This window comes from Xiphophorus hellerii, chromosome 22 (assembly GCF_003331165.1).
Source record: "Xiphophorus hellerii strain 12219 chromosome 22, Xiphophorus_hellerii-4.1, whole genome shotgun sequence".
In the NCBI taxonomy this organism is placed as follows: domain Eukaryota; kingdom Metazoa; phylum Chordata; class Actinopteri; order Cyprinodontiformes; family Poeciliidae; genus Xiphophorus; species Xiphophorus hellerii.
In genome coordinates this window covers 15759558-15784463 of record NC_045693.1, presented here as the reverse complement: position 1 = coordinate 15784463, position 24906 = coordinate 15759558, and the positions used below count along the sequence as shown (strand labels likewise).

The 24906-nt window shown below is 39.4% G+C and overlaps 1 protein-coding gene across 1 annotated transcript; it reads right to left on the bottom strand.

Moving 5' to 3' along the window:
• Positions 1 to 1043: 1043 nt before the first annotated feature.
• Positions 1044 to 24295, bottom strand: stox1 (storkhead box 1). Its single transcript, XM_032552972.1, has 4 exons — positions 23763 to 24295; positions 7363 to 7515; positions 2740 to 5374; positions 1044 to 1555 (listed from the first exon to the last, which is right to left on the bottom strand). Exons 1-4 carry the CDS (start codon positions 24085 to 24087, stop codon positions 1402 to 1404), a joined length of 3267 nt encoding a protein of 1088 aa, XP_032408863.1. The 5' UTR covers positions 24088 to 24295; the 3' UTR covers positions 1044 to 1401.
• Between the last annotated feature and the right edge of the window lie 611 nt (positions 24296 to 24906).

The following is a 24906-nucleotide window of genomic DNA, read 5'->3' as shown; positions in this document are numbered from 1 at the left end:
GAATTAATGCAGTCTGGAGTAGTACTAAAATAATTATGCATTATTGTCACAAATACCAAAAATTATTTATTGAACCTGCACTTACACTGTTTAAACACATGGCGCCGCTGTTTACCGTCAAGCATGCCAAACAGTCTTGAGTTTCTTACAGCTTTGTCTTAAAACTATAAACGGCATTAATTTCGGTGAGTAAAAGCTCTGATTGAATAGGCGTGAAGCCTCTTGGGGAATTACCTTTGACCTAAAAAAGAACAACATGTCTCCTACATGAACTAAACAACACAACGGTTTACATTTCTTCACAGCTGGAGGCTGATTTTAGTCCAAAGCAGAGGAGCCAAGCTATTATGTTGTAGCATTAACTGTATGTTTAGGATAGATTCACCCACTCTTTTTCCAACATTCAACATGTTTTATTCCTTCAGCAATAGCATTTTTCTTGCATAAAGGCTACGTTTTTTTAGATTTAGTTACTCCCAGCTGTAAATTTCTGCAGCTCCTCCAGAGTCACTGTGGGCCAATTTTTTCTGTTTCTTTGATTATTGCTCTTTGCTCATCTTGTCGGCTTAGGTGGGTGGTCTTGTCTTGTTTCCACATATACCATATCCTTCATCTTCATATACTCAAGATTGTTGTTTGTATTATAACAAAATCTTCAAAGGGCATTAAAGGTTTTGCTAATTGTAGAAGGTGCTCAGTTCTCAAGAAGCAGAATAATGTTCTGGCCTATACAAATATTACGCTGATCATGCTTTTAAGTCAGTATTAGCAGAAGGAATGGGTGAAATGGACATAGCACACAAAAATAAGCAAAGAAGCTCTTACCAGTTAAGCTATTTCAGGAATCCATTTACATAAAGTAGTGCAATTAAAAAAAATTCATTTAAACTTTTTTTACAAAAAATAAATATCAATGAAAAATAAAAGAAAAATAATCCCAACATTGTTTTTTGTTTTGGGGTTCCCAGACAGATTCTTAAAAGGATCAAAATAATAAACCTGATTATGATAGTCCATACATGTATCATGAAACAAAAGACATCTTGGTGAATATATAATATATTTTATTTTTGTAATTCAAGAACAAAATTGAAAAACTAGGACATATGATTTTCTACACATTTGAGCTAATTGGACAATGAAACAAAAGCATTTATATTGCATACAATACAAACTACAACAGCACAAACACAAGTAAGTCTGGATATATCTTAGCAGAATTTAAGTCTATTTACATTTATTGTGTTCACTGTACATTTTTACACACCTGTGTTGTCATAGGTGTCCATATGGGGAGGTAGGCAGCAAAGTGCAGATCCTCGTCTATGCATGTGCATACAGCAAGCATGTCATTTAAGCCTTTTCGAGAAGAGTGACCAGCATTGCTTTACCAAGGATCTGCTATACGTTCATGACAGGAGTTAGCTGTAGCAGTGAGCTCTGTGGTCGGATAGTGCTGCTCTTTGAATGCAGCTTCTCCAGGTTCTGCAGGAAGCCCCGTCTCTTGAGACCTTCGAGGATCACAGTGTTACTCGATGCAAGGCTGACACGGGTCCTGTAAGGAACAGAAAAATACCACTTTGGTAATGTGACATCATTCAACACATGACCAGTGCGACCAGGTGCACAGAGAGTTCAATGTCAGGAAAGAAATTATTTTCTTCCTCTTCGATTTTAAAATGAGTTTTTAAGTGCTGCACAGCAATTATACATAATTATCAGCAATGACTCCCTGCTGTTCAAACACTGCATGCTATAATTGGCCACAAGGTGTTTGCTCAGCTTTATTGCAATTTACCTTAAAAGTACAACACATTTTGGGAGCAAGGCCAACCACAGACATGCAACCCCAAGGTTAACAGACTTCATTTCTGTGTTTACATTGGCCAAAGGCACTTCAGAAAGGCAGGCCGTGGTGTGTGGGCGCACATCTGGAAGGGTACGATGTTTTGCGAAAGTTTTCACCCCTCCTGGAATTTTTCACATTTTGTCACATTACAATCTCTAACTTCTGTCTTTTATGGCACAGAGTAGACTATCACAAAGTAATTCATATTTGTAAAACTAAAAGAAAATATTTGGCTTATGATTTTCTTTTGTAATAAATACTAAAATATTCAGCCATACTGAGTCAGTACAGATCCACCTTTTTGCAGCAATTTCAGCTTATGGATCTTTGCAGCTTGTTGCTACCACCTAGCAACATGGTTTCACCATGATTATGGAGTATTGAGGTGGAAACTCTCTGCCATACATACAATTTTGATTGTAGGCCAAAAAAATTATTTCAGCTTCATTTGACCAGAGCAATTTCTTCCATGCTTCCTATCCACAACATAGCTTGAGTCAAACCATGACGCTGACTTCTTTTGCTTTTCTTTTAACAATTACTATTTTGTTTCTCCTATAAAGGCCAGATTTACAGAGTGCACATCTAAACGTTATCCAGTCAACAGATTCTTCCACGTGAGTTGTGGATCACAGGTCACACATGTCTGATTTTTATTTGCAAGCAATTTAAAAGTTGTTGTATACTTTGATTTCCAAATTTGTGATTCCAACAAGACAAAATGTAAAACAGTTCAAGGGATGTGGATAATATGACACAATACGTACTGGCCTTAGAATTCAATGGCTTTCACACTATATTATTAGGTAAGGATGTTGTGAGGAATTACATAATCATTTCACATTACTTTTTAATGAAACATACATAAAAACATGAAGACAGGCACTCACCGAGGGGAATCTATTCCACTGTCTCCAGTGATGCTCTGGTTCTCCACCATTTCCTCTGCTCTTCTGGCGCCAGTTGGTGCGCTCTGGATGACTTTGTGGGTCTGAGGAACACTATTCTCATCAAAGCCACCCTGCCGCACTTCCTGCACATTCACTGCCCAGTGCGCAGACTCGCCGTCACCTTCGTCGGCTGATTTTCGGACAGTCTCGGAGTCTGATTCGAGCTCGCTGGCCTGGCAGTAGTCAAAGATGCTGCTGTCTACACCTTCACATACCTCTGAACAGTTTCCATCCAGAATAGGACCACATCCCTTCTCCTCCTGGATCAATAGACCCCTCGCAGGACTTTGCTCACAGAACATCCCCGGTGACCTAGTTCTTTGATGACGCGGTCTCCAGCTGCTCTCTGCTGGTCTTGTGGCTAACAGGGAAGATTCTCTCTGGATCATGGGAGTAATTAGATCTGTTAAAGTGCTGTCTGTTGAGTCTTGTTTGCAAGTAGCTTGCGGTTGTTGAAACATAACTTTGTAATAGGAATGTTGATGGGTTTTAGCTTCATGGTTATTGTAAACCAGCTGGTGATAGTTTGCAATACCAGTTCGGTAATTATCATCTGCATCAACCATCTCCCCGGTGTTAAGACACAGGGAGCTGCAGGCATCTTCCTCTTCTGGTCCATCTGCTGCCTCATAGAGCCTACAATCATCCTCTACTAAACCTTCACTGTTTGCTATTAGTGGTGTACTGTCAGGGGTCAGTTCCAGAACATCTCCATTGTTAATGGTTCTGCTGGCTGATCGGATCTCCTGTTGATCCTCAATAGTCACAGAGAGATCCTTTGGCTTTGGAATATTATCCCTTTGTTGAGTGGAAAGTCGTAGGGAGTGTTTCCGCTGTAAAGAGGGCTTGGGCCATGGCAGATCTGGATTATGTGCAGGGTTTATTGCAGACTGATATGGATAGGTAGGGGAAACAGTAGTCATATTGGAGTGTTGCTGGATGTTAGTGAGGCTGTCATCTTTTATTTTGCCTTGGTCTGGTACATTTTTGTACTGTTTGACATCTTGAAAATATCCCTTTTTGCCCTCTCTCTCCCAAATCTCCTTGCTGCTTTGTTCATCTTGACGCCGAATTTTGTCATCTATCCTGAGCGTGCTGCCATGTAGATATGCTGAGCTGTATTCCAAACCAAGCTCTCTACTGACCTTGTCTGGCTGGAGCAGATGTTCAGCAACAAAGTCTGTCTCATGGTCACAGTCGTATCTGTCCTCAGACGAAGGGAATTTCAGGCCATTCTCTCCTTCTGCTGCCATCAGTTTTGCCCGATGAGGGTCCCATGACTTGGAGCGGTGACTAGTTCGTTCCTTTCTTGTAGACACAGATGTTTTGCCCTCTTTGACTTCTTTGGCCTCTCGCCTTCTGTGCTCCCTGTTGGTGGGAGCTATGTTCTCAGCATCCTTGACTGGATGAGTCTGGAAAGGATTATCAATGCGTTTCTTGTAGAGACTCTTTCCCTCAACATTCCCAGGCTCCTCTACTTGATCTGCAGCATGAGCAGAGATTTCTCCTTTAAGCCTAGTTGGAATCAAATCCTCCTCATCTGGATAAATGTCGGAACATATGGGGGTCTTGCTTTTAATCTTGTCTTTGTCCCTTTCCCTTTGCTTTTCTCTAGATGAGTGGACCCTCCTCTTGTTACGAGAAACCTTCTGAGACAATCTTTTCCCTCCACTGGCTTTAGACAAGTGGTGATGCCTGTGTTTGGAATAAGTTAGGATGTCGGTTGACATTCCCTTGTTGACTCCCTTGTCTTCGCTGTCCAGACCTCGATCCAGAATCTTATCCACTCCCCTTTCCCTTCTCTCCTCCAGTTTCTTCATTAAGACAGTGTGCCGTGTCAGGTTGTCCACAGTCAGTTCAGGGTTGATGCGTTTGATGATGGCATGCTCCAGGTCTCGGGGCAAGTTGTTCAAGTCTTCCTCATCTCTTACAGGCCACTCCTCCGGAGGGAACTGACCTGAAAATGATGCATACTCCTTCTTTGGCTTCTCCTTTTTAGCTCCATTCCTCCTAAACAAGCTGAGACCAAACTTCCTCACGGGTTTATCCTTTTCTTTCCGATTTGTGGCATTTGTAGTGGCTGTTGTTTTGCTGATCTCACTAGCTTGGCAATCAGCAGCTGTGGATGTGGACTGATGCTGCACTGAGGGTTTATGATCTGACGCCCGGGGCCACTTTAGGCTTCTTCCCGTGCATTCGCTTATGGACACAGACACAGAATGCTGGTCGGGAACAGTGGAGGGAGGGACGGTGGCCGTTTCAGTGGCGGCAGTGGTGTTGGGGGAATTTTGATGAGGGCTAAAACAGCTGCATGACCTGCAGTGGGCGACAGGGACTGTTTGAGTGCCCTCAACACAGACTTCATTGCTCAAAAGGTAAGTAACAGGAGGGGTCAAAGGAGGGTCATCTATTGAACCAGAGGTCCACCAGTTCTTCTCTCGAACCATGTTGTTGGTGATGAAATATGTCTGAGGAGTGACAATGAAGTAGCCCTCGCCGGTGTGGTAAATCTTGCGCTCCTTGATCAGAGTTCCAAGTGCATTATAGAGGATGTCCTGAGTGGGAATGGTTATCCCTAAGATACAAAAATACAGAAGAGTGTGACAGACAGCAGGTGGCTAAGAGGATACATTTTATCTAGCCATAAGATGATTCTAACAATCAAACAAAAGCACATTAACATGTATGTGTTGTTTTAAGTAATTTTAAAACGGGAACACAGCGTTAAAACTGTTCCCTCCAAAATTGATACTTTCAAATTATATATTGTGTCTTTACAAAAGTATTTATACTCATTGAACTTTTGTCACCTAACAATGACATACATCAATGTATTTACTTGGGTTTAAAAGAAGAAAGCAAACACAAAGTAGTACTTTATAAATGAAAGAACAATAACACATTGTTTTTGGATTTGTTACAAAAAAAAAACCCTAAAAAGTTTGGCACGCTTATGTATTCAGCCACCCTGAGCTAATGCTTCAAGGAACCGCTATTCACAGAACAGCTGCATTTATGTTGAGATTAAATTACACATATACTATTTACTAGTTGGGGTGTTCCTGAAGGCAGTTGGTTGTGCTGGATTTTATTTGATGGTATCCAATATAAATTGAATTAAATTGATACTTTCTGTTTGTAAAAACTTATTTTATTTACCTTCCACTTCACATTTATGCACTACTGTGAGTTAGCCTAACACACAAATTCTAAATAAAATACACAGGGATTTGTGGTTGTAATGTAGCAATATGTAAAACGCTTCTGAGGATATGAATATTTTTGCAACCAATCTTAGACTTTTTGTAAATTCTCTCTGTGTTTTCATTGAACAGGCAATTTCCTTAAATGTCTGGGGATGCATTAAAGAACAGCTACTGCACACAATTATGACAGCAACAATAGTGCTGAAAGAGATATGTAGGTTTTGAAAGCAGTCTGTACTGCTATACAACACAAATTGTTAAAAAGTAAATTGTGTAAAAAATTGCATTGTTTCCAGATTTTTTGTCTTGTATATTCATGTAAGATAAGATAAGATAAGATAAGATAAGATAAGATAAGATAAGATAAGATAAGATAAGATAAGATAAGATAAGATAAGATAAGATAAGATAAGATAAGATAAATCTTTATTGTCATTGTCACAAGAACAACGAAATTTAAAAAGTGCCATCAGTCAGTGCATATGCTTAAAAACAAAAAATAACTGTCTCACAATTCACACACAATGTAAGAAAATAACAAATAACTGGTAAAAAAAAAAAAGAAAGAAAAAAAAACACTAATAAATAAGAATAGCCACATTCTCACATACATCATTCATGATGATTAATGGTTGTTTTTGATTGCATTTAGTTTTGTTATTGCTATCGGGTAAAAACTGTCTCTGAGACGGTTGGTTCTTGTTGACAATGTTTAACAACTTTTTGCACATCACAAAAGGACTTTGGATTAAAGGACTCAAAGTACTGAATGAGTTAAACCTTCTTCAAACCTGGCATAATTTACAAGATTGATAACATTCTTACATAAAACAAAAAGATGTTTACATGCAAAAAGACAGGGAAAAATCATATTTTCTTAGTCTAAACATCTTCATTTGGTATTTTCTTCAGCTATCAACACAGTAAAGGGTTTAGATTTTAGGAAATATTTGAAACAAAGGTTCTTTCCAAAAATATAGCCAAGTGAAAAAATTAGGACTATGTTCTAATTTTATATTATATGTGCACGTGTTTATGTTTTACGTTGATGTATAGTTGTGTAATCCTTTTTTATTTACCTCTAGAAAATAAATTGATTTAATTACAAGTCAGCCTCAAAAAATGTGTTTGTTTTGAACAAAAATGTTAGGACACCTAACCCCATAACAGTTAAACAAGTCTTTCATTTAGCTTTTAATCCATAGTTATTTTATGTGAATTTCTCAGTATTGTTAAATTTCTTACTAAATATCTAAAACTATTAGGGAAAAACAACTCAAGCTGTTGTAGGGCGCTCTCATTTTTTACACAATTTACTTTTTAAATATGACATTTGAGAAAATATTTTATGAATTACCTGGATGGGCTTTGCTCATGTAGTTGACAAGCGCCTCCTGGGTGACGATTATCTGGGCAGAGTTCATGTCGGAGATGACAGAGCACAGCACTTCAGCCAAGGGAATGAACTGCGACTGAGGAACCGGGGACATCTGCACTGGGGAGAGGTCACCTGAAACAAACACACATCATCTTGAGGAGCGGGTGAAACAGGTGGGGCCCGCTTCAGGAGATCTAAACACACCTGGGTCAGGGAAGGTCTCCTTCCAATTGCTGCTGCCAGTGAAAACAACTCAAAGTACCAAAGTTGACATTCTTGCTCTAACCACCCTCTAAATCATAACCGTGGTGGTCTATTTGTGAGTTATATGAACCGTGCCTGACTTGCTTTTCAAATTCCAGCAATACAGAGACAGACCACAGAATTCCCCGACTCCCACAGAAACAGCCACAAGTCCGCCTGCTGTGCAGATTGGATAGCCTGCCACCCATAGCATACGGCCATGCACCCCCAGGAGAAGCATTAACACAAACATGTCGCCAACTCAAAGAAAACGTATAGAAGTGCTACACTAGATAATCTGTCTTTGAATGTACATCTTACATGAAGTTTGTTGGAAACATATTTGCATAAAAGTTCTTGCATCATTACTTTTAATCTAGTCATTTTAGAAACTTTGCATAACCAAAACAAAGGTTCACAGTTTTCACACAAGGAAAAAAAAAAACAATTTAAGCAATGTAGTGGTTACTTTAGATGAAGAAGGGGCCAAGCTGTCAACTGACCACCACCTGAAAGCATATTGGATCCCTGGCATGAAAAGCTCCCCAGACGAGGGATGCAAATTAGGAGAGGACCCTCATTTGGAGATCTGAGAAAATTCCTTACTTGCTCTGATGTATGTTTAGAGAAACTGATTCTAAATGGGTCTCCAATGAAGCTTCCAGGAGGTGTGGTCTAAAGTTCATTGGTGGTGTTGTGAGGACTACCAGAAGACACATTGGTGACTCCAGGAATTGGTTTTCTCTGAGGAGTCCTAAACCAACAGACATATTGGGAATACTGCCGTTTCCATGGTTGCAGAAGCAAAAATATTAGAAAAATTTGGAAAAGCAATTTCATTTTGGTTGTTTGAGACTGAAAAGGAAAATATGACCCATTCCAGGTGTTGTTCTACTTTGGAGGTGTTTCTGGGTGTTTTGGGGCATGCCCCACTAGGAGACAAACACACAACTCAACGGAAGAACCACGGTTCCCTTCTCACTCTCAATGAACAAGAGAGTGTTACTGGGAAGAGTGATATCTGGGTTGCCTCTGTCACCTGATCTCAGATAATGAATTACTATTTTCTCAGTGATAACATACAAAGAAACAGCTATATTTGGCTTGCCTCATGCTGCCTTGTTGAACTAGGCACTGTGTACGTCTTGTTGGAAGGTCAATATCATCAAAATCACTGATATTCTAACAAGAAAGCAGGGGAAGCACCAAAACAAGCCATATTGTGCTGCTGGTGAATGATTAGCAAAGGGACAAATGTTTTTCTCGAGGGTATGTGCATAACCTTACCCACAAGAGTGGGAAATTGGTTTTAGTTAATCAGCTACACCAGGCAGATATTTGAATCCCACCACATAACCAGATGGACCGCCAACTTGTTTTTGTTTTTCCCACAAGTTTCCTTGTGTGTTTTTAGGTTTCGGGGTTGTGGTCGGGAGGAAAATTTCTGCATAAACTATGTGGATTTGGAATAAAACTTAAACATGTGCTGTGTCTGTGCGACAGTGAGCGATTCTCCCCTCCGCCCCAGGGCCGCTCACCAGAAACATTCCCAAGCTCACACTTGAAGTAAACTAAACATTTACAGCCCTCACACTTGAGCCACTTACAGACAAGGCAGGGAAAATATACAACTAATCAAATGTGTGCCCTGGTGAAGCATGACTGAACACACACACACAGGACATTAGCACTGACAGGTCACAGCTAAAAGTCTAACTAGTCTGTTGCATTTAATATCAATAAAATACACTGAAGCCTGCGATTTTTCAATGATAAAAATTGGAAAGGTTCAAATGATATAGATACTTTTGCAAGGTCAGAATAATTAAATTTAACATGCATGGGATTATATAATTATTTGACTTTTTGATGAATGTGTCAAAATGGCATCAAAATCAGTCTTTTGATGCTCACCGAAATGGATTTAAATTAAAAACCTAGATAAGAAATATTAAACGCTAAGTCAGTATAAGAAAATATCAGTGCGGCGAGCTTTCTTCAAGCTCACAAGGCTTACAGATAAGGTTACCTCTTTATAAAATTGATCCTGAGGGATTGTAAAAGAAAAAAAAGGAAAGAAAACATCTGCGCTCCCTCAGCTGAGAAGAGGCATTAAGCTGCCTAAACCTCAGCAGAGATATCTTTATAGCAGCTGCACTCAGCAATGAATTAAAGCTGCTGACTTAGCTCCTCATTGTTATTAACTTCCTATAGGAATGTCTGGCAGGCTGTGCACATAAAGCACCAATGTTTTACCACTCTCAAGAGTCACAGGTTCAACTAAGATATGACAGAAAGAAAACGTCTTTAGGCCTGGGAAAAGTTTACATAGTGCTCTTTTACAGCAGCAAGTAAACCTAGATCCAAGGATGATATCTTTTCAGATACCTGCAATCATGACCTGCATTAAATAAATACTTTTATTCCTAGGGAAAAAAGGTAGTGTAACAGAAAAACAGGACAGTGGAGGATTAAGGTTTACTGAACCCAACATTAGCAGGCGTGACCGCCAGGGAGGGTCACTGCTGTAACCGCCTTCTCTCCAGGGGGAACGGACCTCTGTGTTGCTGTAATCCAAGACTGGGAATCCAACATTACACCCTTTGTCATAGCCGGCATGAATACCCAGCTGAGTGCCATGGCAACACAGTCCTGATCCACAATGGGAGGGGAGGAACGGCAGCTCCAGAGTCAAAACAGGATGAGACTTGTGTTAAAGCGAGGCAGCATAATTTCAGTGGAGCCCCTCAAAGAGGCACCGATGGTCTGCACTCAATGGAAACAACATATTAGAAAAGGGGCATGAATTCATATTCAGCCCCTTTTACTCTTATACTTAAAAATACAATTTCGAATCAATCTTTATTGAGAGCTTTATTAATCAGTAGATAGGTGTCATCTTCACGTAACTTAATCTCTGTGAATAATGTGGTTCTGTAACGGTTTCAGATTATTGTTAGAGAGCAATCAACTTTAAAACAGTTACTCTAGAGGAGCTGCAGAGATTTACTGCACAGGTGGGGGAGCCTATTCATAGTCAGACAGTCAAATCTGGCCTTCATGGGTGAGCTGCTTAAAGAAAACTTCTGTTGACAGAATGCCAAAACATTTCCCATCCACAGTTTGACCAAAACCAGGCAGGAAACACAACAAAAATGTGAAGAAAAGGATCTAGACAGAAGATACCAACACTTAGCTCATTGGCCATCATACAGAATGCATCACCCTGATGCCTATGAGAATGAGGCTTTAGGTAAACGTCATTTAATTTTTTAAAAGTCTTAAGGAGACTTTTTAAAGTAAAAAATAATAATATTTATGCGCCTTATTTGAATTGAATGTTTTCTTGTTTTTCATATTTTGTAGAGTGGCTGACAGAAATGGGTCTCTATGTCATCTCAGATCTACAACTTACTAAAACATGAAGTGATGGATCATTGAATAGTGGTGCCCAAACACTTTGACCAAATTAACACAGACGGATAAACATTCAGAAATGTTTCAGTATATGTCTAGTTGAAGTAAAGAAAGAGGTAAATACAGACCTTTCGTTCAGTATTAGGAGTAACGAGGAGCTCCCTCGTTACTCCTAAATGTACCTCAATACTAATTTGGTGTGAAACTGTTCTGATAAACAAACTTCAGCATGAATTCATATCTTGAATGCCTCGCATAGACAACAACACATTTCTCCCCAAGTCAAACTATGGGGTTCATAAGCTGCTGTCTGGGGAATATAAAGAAGAATTTCGAACTGACTGTTCATGTTACAGAGATGATTGACAAAGACCTTCTCTCCTCTTCCCCACTGAAATGTCTTTGGCTGATGAAACTGATCAATGCCACATGTATTCACATGGCTGTGTTGGTTAGTAGGCCTCAGAGCCACATGAATCCTATTTCAAGTGTGATTACATTAAGTTTAGTCCCCTGAAAAAAAAAGAAAGAGAAAAGCACAGCAAACAATATGCTGGGCGTTATGCAGAGCCTCTATTAGCTGTGGAGCTCCAGATTATCCAAACTGAAGATAGAAAAAGTGAAAACTTTCCAGACATGATCTAAGTGCTTCACATTTTAGGTAATTCCATTCTAAATCACAATCCGCTGAAGCAAAGATGTTGCGCGTTTCATTTGCCCAGATGTGGGGAAATGAAACACGCTTCATTTGCCCACAAACATGCATTCGGAAAAGCACAACAGAAACACACAAAACAGCTAAAAGATGAAGCTTCAGATTAATATGTCCTGTCTCTGCCATCTTGTTGCTGTTGACATTTTGAGAACAAATGCATGACTACATCTTCTGTTTAAAGATCATTCCCAGGCTTTAACAAAGTCAGTAACAGGCTTGCTTGGATTTGTTGTGTCATACAGTCTAGCAAAAGCCCCATAAAATTTTATATGCTGCACATTAATTTGAAATATATTGTTCTTATTAGTCATAGTGTTGGCATCTCGACACCAACTTTGTTTTCCACAGAAATATCTCAATAAATCTTGAATAAAGCTTATTGAGGAGAGTCTTTTGGGTGATCCATGACTTTTCATCAAGTGGTGTTATTATAATTGTTTTGGGCTTTTAAACGAGACGCATGTGTAACTCTGAGGGTTAGCTATCCAAATCCCCACTAAATATCCTGTACTTTAAGTTCCCTTATATGATCATTCCATAACTATGAATGTAAAATAAGTGTGAAAGAAGTATTTTTGTTGTCTAGATGGGATTTTATATTGTAGTAACTAGTTTCTTAGGAAATGTAATGAAATGCCTTTTTTGGAATTCACATCTCTAATGCCATTACTACAATAGTGTATATTATCACTTTCCTAAAATAATGGTCTAAGTCATTTTCAAAGTGTTTGTTTTCTTTGCCTAAACATATTTTAGAAAGAGAGAGGTGATTTATTTATTTTTTTTGCCTAAATAACGTTTGGCAAAAAAAATGACTTAGGCCATTATTTTAGGAAGGTGACAAAATGATAAACTCTCTTTCATGTGAAGCCTTAAAATGAGTTTAATGACTTGTAACAAAAGTTTTATTCATTTATGTGTGCAAAAACATTCTGGACATAGAGTAGTTAATGAGCTTTATAATTTAACCCCTGCTGCAAATTCAACTCACACTGCAGCCAACACATACTAATTATTATGTTTTACTCCAGACGAGTAAACAAGCTAACATGGGGCACAGGACTAAAGACTGTTGGTAGAACTGTTTTAGTCCTTGATGCTTGTCTTGTCATTTGCTGCCTGTCTTCCCCTTCTCTCTCAACCCTTTTTCTGTCAAATTACAATAAAGGTCCCTAAATAGTTCTCAGGAAAGAAAACCAACCAAGAAAAACATTAGCTTAGCTGTTCAGCAAATTGAACCACATAAAATATTTATGGCAGGAACAACACTTGAGTTTATATTTTTAGAAAGAAACAATAAAGCTCTGCATGTTTTCAGTGATACGTGTTTGGAACATTGTAGTAGCTTTTTTATACCCATATTGAAGCAGCATTCTCTGCAAAAACCCCATTTGGGATAAAAGATAAACATTTACATGCTCCAGAAGTTGTTCACTTGGTAACCCTGGACTCGGTATCAGTTGTTGTCAAATCTTAAATGATTATGATCATTACTAGGACATAAAAAGTAATTCCTGACTAGGACATTGTTACTTTAAAGTGTTTCTTCTTGACACACAAGGACTAAATGTTTCACAAAAACAGTAATCAGTTTATATCAATGTTTATACTTCGGTTTTGTTTATGCACTGAGAATCTGGCTTGTGAGCAGAATCAGGTGATTCACAAATGTTTTGACCTGATCACTGAGCAGTCTGAAACTCAAAAATTTGAACTCAAGTTCTGTTTCATTTTGACGTGTACCACACTGGAGAGTTTTTCTTCATTGCTACTTCCTTTCATTTATTACTACAAAAAAATCCAAAATTTTTGGCTGTTCTCCCATCTAAACGCTAAATGGATTGCAGTGGTATTAGGAAATATTAAATTACGCTGCTTGTTCTCAGGGAAAGCACGAAAAGAAACTCTTAATTCCTTCCCTCTTTGCTGTTGCAGGTGAAACCTAGATGAAGTATCTGCTTGTTTTTCTCTCTCCAAGGCCTCTGAGAAGGCTTATGCTCTCAAACACACACCCTCTTATCTTACCCCGCTATCGTCTAATCTTCTGGATTCCACTTAGCCAATGACATAATCTTCTCTCTCCCTTATCATGAACACAGCACGGCGTTCAACACGATCAACGGCTAAGCCCTCCCCGACTCCCATTGACTGAGACCTTGTGAGCGCCATGCTTGAGTGTATCTGCAGATTGTACATGCAAGATTTTGGTTAAGTCTCCATCGGGACATTCATATGGTCAGATTTAGTGTAATGAGAGTAGATGCTAACTGTGATTTGTGTCCCTAAAACCTCCCACAACCACTTCCCACTTTGTTTTCAGTGATTTTGCCTCCATTACCCCCACCTCCCATTTGATATGTGTTTGTGTGCAGGGGGTATCATGAGTTTTTTTGAAGCTCTTTACGAGCTTGTGTCTTTCACTCGCAGAACAACACACAGATGTGGGCGTTGCAGTTAAATGACCCAATAAACTTAGTGAAAAGATCCCTTCAGAAAGCAACAAGAGGCCAAATGTCTCAAGAAGCAGACCAACACAAATTCTTTCCTGCCCTTCCTTCCTGAAAGCACTAGTAGCACAAATAACGACTATGGAACGCACTAAATAATTAACAAAATAACTCTACTGTTTGTGAGTCATCGATAAGCAGTAAAAGGAAGAGTATTTTATCACTTTACAGCTGTATTGATTGATTTCCAGCAATAAAATTTGTATTTCAGACCAAATCTTAGTCATTAGGTAAATATTTATTGATGGTTCAGCATCTCAGAGGAGAGTTAATATGTTTAAATATTAAGAGAGGTGCTAGGAAAGGGGAAAGAGTCCTGATTAATCTTTGCTTAAACACATTTATTGTCATTTATGCTAAAGAAATGAATGTTAGCAACAGCAGAATAAAAAAACAAACAAAAAACCCATCAATAATAGCAAAATAAAGATTCATTAGCTAAATGGCATAGTCAGCGAAAAGAAACACAGGTCAAGTTTGTGTTGGTTCATGTCACCATGGAAACCTTTAGTATGGCAGCGACCTGCCAAAAGCAGCATAAAGACAAAGAGGTAAAAGGAACAGCAGCAGAGGGGCTGAATGGGTGTCTGAAATCCTTATTTAACAAAATGGTGCATTTGAATTTTCATCTGTGCTGGCAAGAAGACACACAAACCTCTAAAACCGATCCATTCAAACATCTCAGCTCACATAGTTTGTCACCACAGAGTAACTAGAACAACCCCTGGAGCTGAAACCTCATTAAACATTGTTTTCAACACATGATTGACACAAAGTAACGGAAAGTTAAGTTATGCTGTTTTTGAGTTAGTATTCAAAGACCTTTTAGATTAATCAGCTCTGCAGCAGAGACGGGTAACAACTGCATGTTGTTACAAAGACCGCTAAGTCCTGATTTACTTGTTAGTAACTTAATATCAAAACATCCCAACGCCAGGAGACACATTAAAAGCACAACATTACCCCATCGTTTTTACTTCAGTCCTCTTCAGACTTCATAGACCCCACCCCATATCTGGTTCTCTTCGGCTTTTATGGAGCCAGAAATTAATCCGGAGTCTGTATAGGCCCTCAGTGGTATTCATAGCAATCTGTTTCCCATTCACCCACACCCAGATATAATAGGTTTAAGGCTAGACCTTTTAGTTTTCTAGTAAAATCTGATATGAAAACCGCAGACATAGGTTGGAGAATGCATTTAGAGCAAAGCAAACCACCTTTAACGTAGCTATAAAAACTCGATTGCAGCAATAAATATTGTTATAGCCAAGATGCTCTAATCAATCATCCAGGGATCTGTATTGAGCAGTTTCCCATTGGAACTCTGACTAGCGCTCAGCAGGTCAAATACTAATAAAATCTTTTTTTTTTCCTGTTGAAGAAAACCATCAAAGCTAAGAACAGTTTTTATTTAATCTAAAATTACACCGGTCTTATATATACTTTGTTTTGAGTTTAACTAAACATCATATAAACATTATCTACATGTGATTTGGTGCTTAATTGAGAATAATAAAATATCAAATTGAGAGTAGTAATGATACTTCAGTCTTGGTTTTTAAGACTAAAATGTAACTCCAGCCAAATTCTGAAGCTATGGTTCTCTACATCTTGTTCATTGACTTTGGGTCAAAAACAGCCTTTATTTCTAATAGTGTGTGTGTTGTCATTCAGAGTTCATGTGATTCATTCAAGATTGCTGTGCTATTTTACTGATTTGCATTCTTTTCCATAGATGAAATGTATCATCCCAAAGGCTCTGTATTCCCAGAAAATCCTGGAAAATAAAGACAGGAAATGGAGAAGAGAAGAACAGAGAAAGAAAATGTAATAAAAGTGCAGCCTGAAGCTAAACCTGGGATTCCCTGTTTGCAGGTTGTCGGCATTTCTCCAATGACACCTCATCACTAAAACAAAGACACGCACAATAAAAGTTGGTTTCAGCAACTATTAATCAGGACTGATAACATTCATTGGTTGCAGATGAAACCTATTTCCTGCTGTTTAACTGGGCTCACGCTGCAGCTGATCCCTGTGTTTATTATCTTAGTACTCAGAGCATTACCTGCCATGTGATGCATTGCTTTTTAATGTCCAACAACTGGTCCACACACACAATTTGGCATGATTCTTCCAAGCTTTTTCCTTTTCTGTTTAACCACAAAAACACAGCATTCTACTAATCGCAGAAACAAGTAATACATGCTCCGATGCAACATAGTTTGACAGCAGCAACATGAGAATTTAAAGATAAGTCTCCTTATGAGGAACCTAAGAACCTGCAGACAGGATTAGAGGTAAACCAACATATCGACCAGCCAATAAATTAGGCCGGCTGATATTCTGGCCCAGAAACAGAACACCGGTCTGTGTGAGCTGCTGGAAAGAAAATGCAGAATTTAATTTGTTTCAGGAGTTGGAACCAGGATGGCATCACACACGGGTTATGTAAGTCGACACACTGCGAGATTCGCTGATTGTTGTGGAGAGCTACCGATTTTTAGTAACTCGACCAATAAAAATGTGTTGTGTGTAAACACCGAAGGGACTGCTTCAAAAGCAGAGATCTGTGAATCTATTAGTCATCAGTTTGCACAAAAAAAATCTTTTGGTATTTTTCAAATTGTGTGTGGGACAAAAAAAAAGGAGATTCATTCAAGAATAGCCACTGGAAGGTAAAAGGTCACAGTGCTATTTGTTTAAGACTTTATACCAACAAGCTTAGAAAGTACAAATTAGAACTTTAATGTAAATCAGAAACACCTTTTATTTGATCATTTATGATAAAACCTCCAAAGTTGTACTTTTTTAATTGTTATTTTTGAGTCACAAATATTGTCAGATCTTTTTGATCAATTCAAAAACATAAAATCAGACAATTACTAAACAATAAGTCTCAACAACAGAGGACTGATCCCCTTTATAAAAAATAATTTCTCGACTCAACAGATTTGATACAACAGTCAATAGTATGGTTATGTTTTTTATTGTGGCCATTAAAGTGGTAACCATGGTGCTGCTCAGGGAGGTTTCAATTGGAGACGCAGGAGCGCCTAATAAGCAAAGAACACCTGGGTACTGTATCGATCCATGTTTCTCCATTTGCTCTCTGAAAAAAGCCCTCTGAAGCCAAATGACCTCAGGGTCGCTTGTTACCAGCAAGGTTGCACCCTTTGACCCCTGCTGCTCAGTTAGGACAGGGTGGGCCATTTAGAGCCAGCAGAGCTCGGCAAGGGGTGTCATGGTTAATAAGCTGACATCTGGAAGAGTTATGACCATTAGTGGAGCGCTCTGAGACTTTGACCAAACACCCTCATGAAAGGCAACACCCTCTGTGTTACAACTACGCTTTCAAGTAAAAAGAACAGAGCAACAACGAGGCCTGCTGCGGTATGAGCAAAGTAAATGATCTAAAGCCTAAATGAAGCATTTCAGGAATGTTTCACTGCTTCATGGTATGGCGAGGTAAATGAAACATACTGTTTGAAAAGGAAACCAGGCTTAAAAAGGAGAGCAGAGCCATGCTGTAGTCCGTAAAAGTCACAGCTGAGGAGGATTGTGCGGCATGCCAAACAGTGTTTTCAATGGCAAAAGTGAGAATTGATTTGTGGCAAGAGAAAGGGTCAATTAAAGAAAATGATTATAAGAAGGATACAGGAAACTTCCTACCCTGGTTCACGATATGGATACATGCTCCTCGTGTCACTAAGACAATGGTAAGAGTGTAAATAATTAAGCCAGTAAATGTCATTATGGAGCCTAAGGCTTCAAATGGAGATTCGGTAGATTGTTTCCAGTGTGAATGCACAATCTATTTTCAATTCAAAAGATTTAGGTAAAGTATTCATGAAGTGTTTTACACAGTGGAAAAAAGCAGTGAGTTGGTAAATACAATCTGCCTTCAAACTTCGCCAACAAGGGTCATTATTCAACTATATAATGTTTTTTTAAAAACATATTCTTTCATTATCTCCAAATGGCTGCACAGTGGCACGGCTGTACGCACTGTTGCCTTGCAGCAACAGGATCATGTTTGAATCCTTTTCTGCATGTTCTCTGTGTATATGCTTGGGTTCTCTCCAGGTACTCTCATTTCCTTCCACACTCCAAAAACACTCGTATTCAGTTTCTCTAACTTATCCTTAGGTCTATGGGCATCTATACATGATCCTGTGTGTCCTTGGTTTGCCCTGTATCCATGCCAAGCTGGAATATGCTAGTTTGTCTCAATTGGAGATAAACTGAGTTGCTGGGGATGAGGATGGTGGAATAAATATGGAATAAAATATAACAATAGCAGTCACATTGACAATCTGCTTTGGTGGCACAATAAATGCACAAAAAGCAAGATGCAAGGTACCGATTTAAAAAAACACACTTTCACATTGTTACTGTATTTGTCAAAATGTTTAAGCAAAATTTAATCCTGTAATATAACTCCCTTTATTTTAAACCGATATGCAACAATTATTCCTACTGTAAGTATCACAACACACAAATTTTTCAAGTTACAGTTATATAAAGGTTATATGCATTATTTATTGCTATGATTTAATCTGATACAAAGCAGAAAATATCTAACGTCTACACACTTGATGGAGTTACAGACATCCCACGACAAATCAGAAATAAAACCCAGTAACTGTTGTAATTTTTCCACTTTTCATGCAGAATAAAGAATATCACTGTGTCTTTTTACTAATTACAGAGTAACAGAAATGTAATAAGCTAATATTTCCGACATGATTAGTAGCGTGTTTCTGCTCAAATAGCCAGCCTGCTTACCTACTGTGGCTTTAAAACTTAATAAAAGTGACACTCCTTTAATTTCAGATTATCAGTGAGTTCTTCGGCAACAGACTTGTTTACCAATAAGACAATGAAGGACTCCAGACTCTCCTGGGTAGATGGAGGGGGATTACCAGTCACTTTAAGGCTGGCTGGGACATATAATCTGTGCAGAGTCCTGTGTTTTGCCCCCTAGGTTCTCCACCCAGAAGGCCATGCCAAGTAAACCTCTCAAGAGACGCTTCGTAATCAAGTGTCTGAACCATCTCAGCAGGCCCTCAATATGGAACATCTCAGAGTTAAATCCAAGCACCCTGCAGAGATGCTAATTTGAAACATTTGCATTTGTGATCTTTGTTCATGTGGGAGAAGGAAGAGAATCACCAAGAAAGATGAGTGAAGGAAGGGTTAGTGCTCCCTCCTAACCCTGAAAAACTTGCGCTCACAGAACTTAGGCCTAAGGTATCATTCTTGAATTCTTTAAATAAATCTAGTTAAGTTTGAAATAAAGCACCCAAGTTTTCACAGATGGCAGATCCTTTAACTCTTTGTAATATAGTGAACCATCATATTTCCTTTGTTTGTTTAGCTAGACAAAATCCTCTGCTTTAGTCTTTTTATGTTGTAAAAAAAAAGCATAACATTTGCTGGATTTAATAAAGATCAAACAATTTTGCTAACATAAAAGTTAATCAGAAACATTTACTGAAACATGTCCCACAAAAACGGTCTTCCATTTTTCCCCTCACTCTTTGTGCTTCCTTTATGCATCCCAGGTGTTTACAATAATAAATATGTCCTCTAACCAGGGTCACTGTAAAGCTGCAGCTTATTATCCACGGTACAGTTAGAGCTGTCTAAACTGTCACGCTGGTTATTACTGACATAATTTTGTAGGATGGATGAAGAGACAGGCCTGCAAAGAAGACTGAAAAACACCCAACAGACCCGATTTGTAGCAGAGAGGTCATTCACAGTAACACTGGGGCCCGTTCCCACAATGATAACAAGCCAGCCTGATCATGCTAACTCCTTCTCCTGTCTGCTTACCTCACCACCACCAGCAGCACCACCAACACCCCTCTTCACCCTGCCTTCATTTCTCCCAATCATGGATGATGGAGCAACAATCTGTGCAGACTCAGGCTGGTAACTCTGATTATCAGACCAGCAAGAAATTATCCACGAATCAAGCGGTTATGTTGTTGTTGGTTTTTCTTTTTTCTTTGATTGGGGGTCTCGTTGGTTATGTCAACCAGCCTCAGCCACATCTGGCTTGCTTCAGCTTCACGTCGCCTGAAAAAGCCACTTAACTTGGCGGGGCAGTAAAAGCACGTCCCAACCTTGCTCCGTCCTGGGAAAGGAAATAGAGCTGTTTGAAAATTCACTGTAGCCTATAACTCATAACATTTCTGTTTTGCGGCTGACATTTTTATATCATGACAATGTCAAGGCCTTTAAATTCCCTACCTGATATCAATCTAGGAGTCAAACTTCCACAGTCCCTGACCGGCTGTGAAACGGAGAGGGTATTAATCCTGGTAGCAGGATAAGCAGCTGCAGTCAGCAGCCAGTTGCGTGATGATTCACTGCTGACCAGCTCCCGAAGAGAAGGTCATAAACCAGGCTCTGACAGCCAGCCAGAGCTGGTTTCCATACAAACTGCTACAAAGAATTTGTTATAATGGAGTTATAGGCTGAAATGTACTGAGGAATCACCTAGTGAGCCGAATCAGACGATTTTCTGCTCAATCCAGATCATTGATTAACTGACAGGAACCTCAAAAGCCAATCTCCTTCTGATTATATTCAAGCACTATCAGGATAACTAAAAACTCAAAGGATGCTATTTTTAGCATCCTTTGGCTATTTTAGTTTCTAGTGAATTATTGACATGGACATAAAAAGGAAGCACAGAGATGTAAGAAGCCATTTAAAAGAAATCGTCTTTTCTATGACATGTCAACATGTATTTGCAGTTCATACAAGCTGAGAAAGAGGAACAAAGACTTTGACAGATAACAGGAAGGGTACAGCAAGGGTGCTGTCCTTTCAATTTGTAAATGGGACATTCACAAAATTTGGAAATTATTCCTTTTGGAAATCTTTGAGTCAAGATAATACCTTCTCTGGGGAATACAAATGGTAATACAAGCCGTGGTAATTGCTAATTACTAATGTCAGCTTGAAATCATTTAGCTTTTGTTTTAAAATGTTGCATTGCTACTGCTCTCACACACAGTTTGATGGAAGTTTAAAAAATTCACTTTGAGTGCTGCTCTTATTTGCTATGATATTACAGGTCTTAAACAAAAAGCAGATTAAAAATTGGTCACAAAATTCTGATCCGTATCTCAAACTATAGATGAAATGTCTGCACACATTTGTTTTTGTGAACTTAGAATACAAATTACTTGATATTTTGATGGCTGTCTTGCATCCAATACATCTCTGTTTCCATGATAGCTAACTCAGTTTCACCTTTGGCCTATATGCTGTTGTTTGTGAGGTAAATCAAAGTTTAGGGTTACCAAACTGTCTCACACCAGGATGGCGTGTCAGCCTCCGCCACACCCCCTCATCTCCCGCTTCACGCCCTCCCATGCTCTCCCTCTGTGTGGTCTTTGCATTCCTCCATTGACTTGTCTGTGCACCGCTCAGTCTTGGCAGAGCTGTCGGGCTGACACAAAGTCAGCAAGTAGATGGTACAAACATAAAATCCTTTTATAATGCAAGTGTTGTTGGGAGTGTGAACATCCAAGATCTAGCAGTTCCGAATCACAAAATCTGAATCTTAGGTCCACTTTTTGAATGGAAACTCAAACTCCAGTTTTAAAGTGAGAAAATATACCATGTGCATCTCTTTGGAATAATTAGGTCTAAGACCCACAGAAGGTCGTGATTTTCTCCAGCAGTGTGTGCTCTCCACATTACCAACCTATGAGCTCAGGCTACAGGAGGCTGAACAAAGGGTTTCCATGCCTACTCCACTGTTTCATCTCAGCTATATTCTGCCTTAAAACACAACCAGAAAATGGAGACAATTACGAATGCTTTGGTAAGCTTTGGTAACAGTAAATCAAGAACATGGGGCATGCTGCGGTGGCGCAGGGGGTTAGCACGCCCCACGTTTGGAGGCCTCAGTCCTCAACACGGACGTCGCAGGTTCGACTCCTGATCATGGCGACCTTTGCCGCATGTCCTCACCCTCTTTCCTGTCTGCCTACTGTCGAAAAAATACGAGCAAAAACTCTTTATGGAAAAAAAACAATAAATCAAGAATACGCTCGTCTGTGAAGATTCTTCAGACTTCTTCTTTGCGCCCCCACAGTGTTTTTAAGATTGTCTGTTAAATGTAATAATTTATTGCAGGTTTGACTACTGCTGCTTTAAATTAAAAGCGCAACACAAGATAGATCCTTGACTAAACAAAACAGCAACAAGAAAACCAGTTGTGGGTATAATTGCTTGTCCCTCAATAACAAAACACCGACCTGGGTGGGAAGCCATATCATTCATATTGCAGGCTAATGCTACAGGCATTTCTGGTGCAAAATATGAACGCTTTAAAATGTGCAAAACTAAAAGTTGTTTCACAAAATAACATTTTTGACAAAAATTTGTTACATAGGTTTCATTTACTTAGGTTTAAAAATGTACACTTGTGTGATTAGTGAGGATTGATCTAAAGTCCTTTTAATCAGGAGTGATGGAAGTTTTCTCTGGCTGTACACAACATAGAAGATTACAGTACCGCCCGTCCCCCACTTGTTTCTGCACACTAAAACAAGTCTACTATGCTTTCGCTCACATAAAAGGGTCACAAAAACCAATCATGCTTGGGAAACTAAAGGAGCGATCCCCTTAACTCCTAATAAGGCGGTCTGAAACTGAAGCTGAGCTTATGACCAACATATCTCTCCTTTAACCCTAATTCAGAGCTCCCAGTCTGCTCTAGTGTCCTTTCAACCGCAGAACCGATGTGACATAATATTTGTCACTGGTAGCCGGTCTGCTGAGCTTCTCCAAAAACGTCCACATGCAGGCCAGGTTTTTGTGTCCAGAGGGACTGTCCACGTCAGCAGGAACAATCATAACCTCAGTATGAAGATGGCACCAAACACACAACAAAGATCAAAAGGATGAAGAAAAACTTCAACAAAAGTTGTTTTAAGTTGTTATAGTGTAGGGAACATCTAGAGTGTATCATATCTCTTCTTATATCTTTTGTTTTTCATTTATAAATCAATTTATTTTGGTTATATTTTCTGTTTAAACAAAAACATTGTTTACACTGTGATACCATTAAACCATGGTATAATTACACAAAGTTATCAGACTCCCACCAGCCCTCGAATGCATACCATCATGTAGACAGGCTTTATTATCTCCACATTTTATTAACTAAAAGTCTGAAAACTAAGCCTTTTGTCATTAAGCTTAATTGAACTTTATGGCTGGTCCAATAAAGCTCCAGAGGAAATAACTGTGCTCCATCTGACACTGATGTGTTAGTCTTTGTTTATAGTTTTACACACTTTTTTCCCCATTGTTATAAACAAATTCTAATGGGAGGTTAGACACAATACATTGAAGACACCTTATTTTCATGCATTATTATGTTTCTTTTGATTGCAGAAACTGTGTGGACTAAAAATGCAAGGTGTATTAATATGGTAAAGGAAAAAAATGATACCACTGGTACGTACCAACAGCTTTAATAATGAATCCCTTTGGTGACCTCAGAGCCCTGCGCATCCATGCTTCCCTCAGCACCTCCAAGTTGTTTGAGTTCCCTTGAATGAAAAGCACCAAGTTTTCCATCCATCCCTGAAAGTGCACCTCCGCCATGGCCTTAACGAGTCTCTTATTCCAGAAACTGCGCGAGTTTTGGGCTTTAAAATCAGCAAAGATCTCCTGGCCACTCGGAGCGATGGGCTTCCCTTCGACGGCGCGTAAACTCTCCTCGTCCGGGCCGAAGACCACGGCAAGCGAAGCTCCGGAGAGCTGGACGAGCCGCTGCTGGTGGGACATGTCTGAATAACCTTTACCTAGCTCAGGACGGGAGTGGTCATGGTCTAAATCGAAACGCTCTCGTTAAAAGACGAGTTTCCAATAGAAAACGCGCAGTGGACAGTGGATTTTGCCATGCATTCCTCTTTGGGGGCTGTGAACCCTGCAGCCAGCGCAGCAGACGGTGAGCGGAATGGTTTGTGTCGGCTTCCAGGGGAACGTGTGACGGTGGCAGGGAGAAGGAGGAGGAGGAGGAGGAGGAGGAGGGCTCATCAGCCCGCTAATGCTGCTGCTGCTGCCGCTGCTGGGACACACACACAGGTGGACCTCCCACCGACTCCTCACAGGTGTGTGTCTGCTGTCAGGTGGCGTTCCGCTTCAACTAGTTTAAAAGAGTCACGGCGAAATAACAAAATGCTTTAAAAGATAAAAAAGAAACAGACTTTGTTTTAACAGATTATCAAGCCTCAGAGCTGAGCTACATCTGCTAGGCAGCATGTCAGCAATTCTCACAATTATGCATTCTAATCATTTTTATGGACAAATACAGATAAGCTCTGATTTAAGTTCAAATGATTAGAAAAGGAGCCCAGAATTTTTCTACAAGTCTAAGAAAACTGAGACTAGCACAGACCGTGTGAGTGTGGTCTTCAAATCCCAAAACGCAAAGCTAATTTGAGTTATCTAAATTCATGAATTTATTAGATTTATGTGTCTCCCTCCTCATTTCTTATTTTGTCATTGTCACACATAAATAATTCAACACTGGTTAATTTAAGACATGGCAGCATCGGGAGGAAAAATGTATTCCCAAGGATAGATGTGACAGAAACTTGACTT

What these genes read in the sequence shown, in the direction of transcription:
- stox1 (XM_032552972.1), bottom strand. Translation starts at nt 24,087, where the DNA reads ATGTCCCACCAGCAGCGGCTCGTCCAGCTCTCCGGAGCTTCGCTTGCC. An exon ending in CATGAGCAAAGCCCATCCAG is followed by an intron (nt 5,375 to 7,362) that starts GTAATTCATAAA and finishes TTTGTATCTTAG; the next exon opens with GGATAACCATTCCCACTCAG. An exon ending in AGTGGAATAGATTCCCCTCG is followed by an intron (nt 1,556 to 2,739) that starts GTGAGTGCCTGT and finishes TGTTCCTTACAG; the next exon opens with GACCCGTGTCAGCCTTGCAT.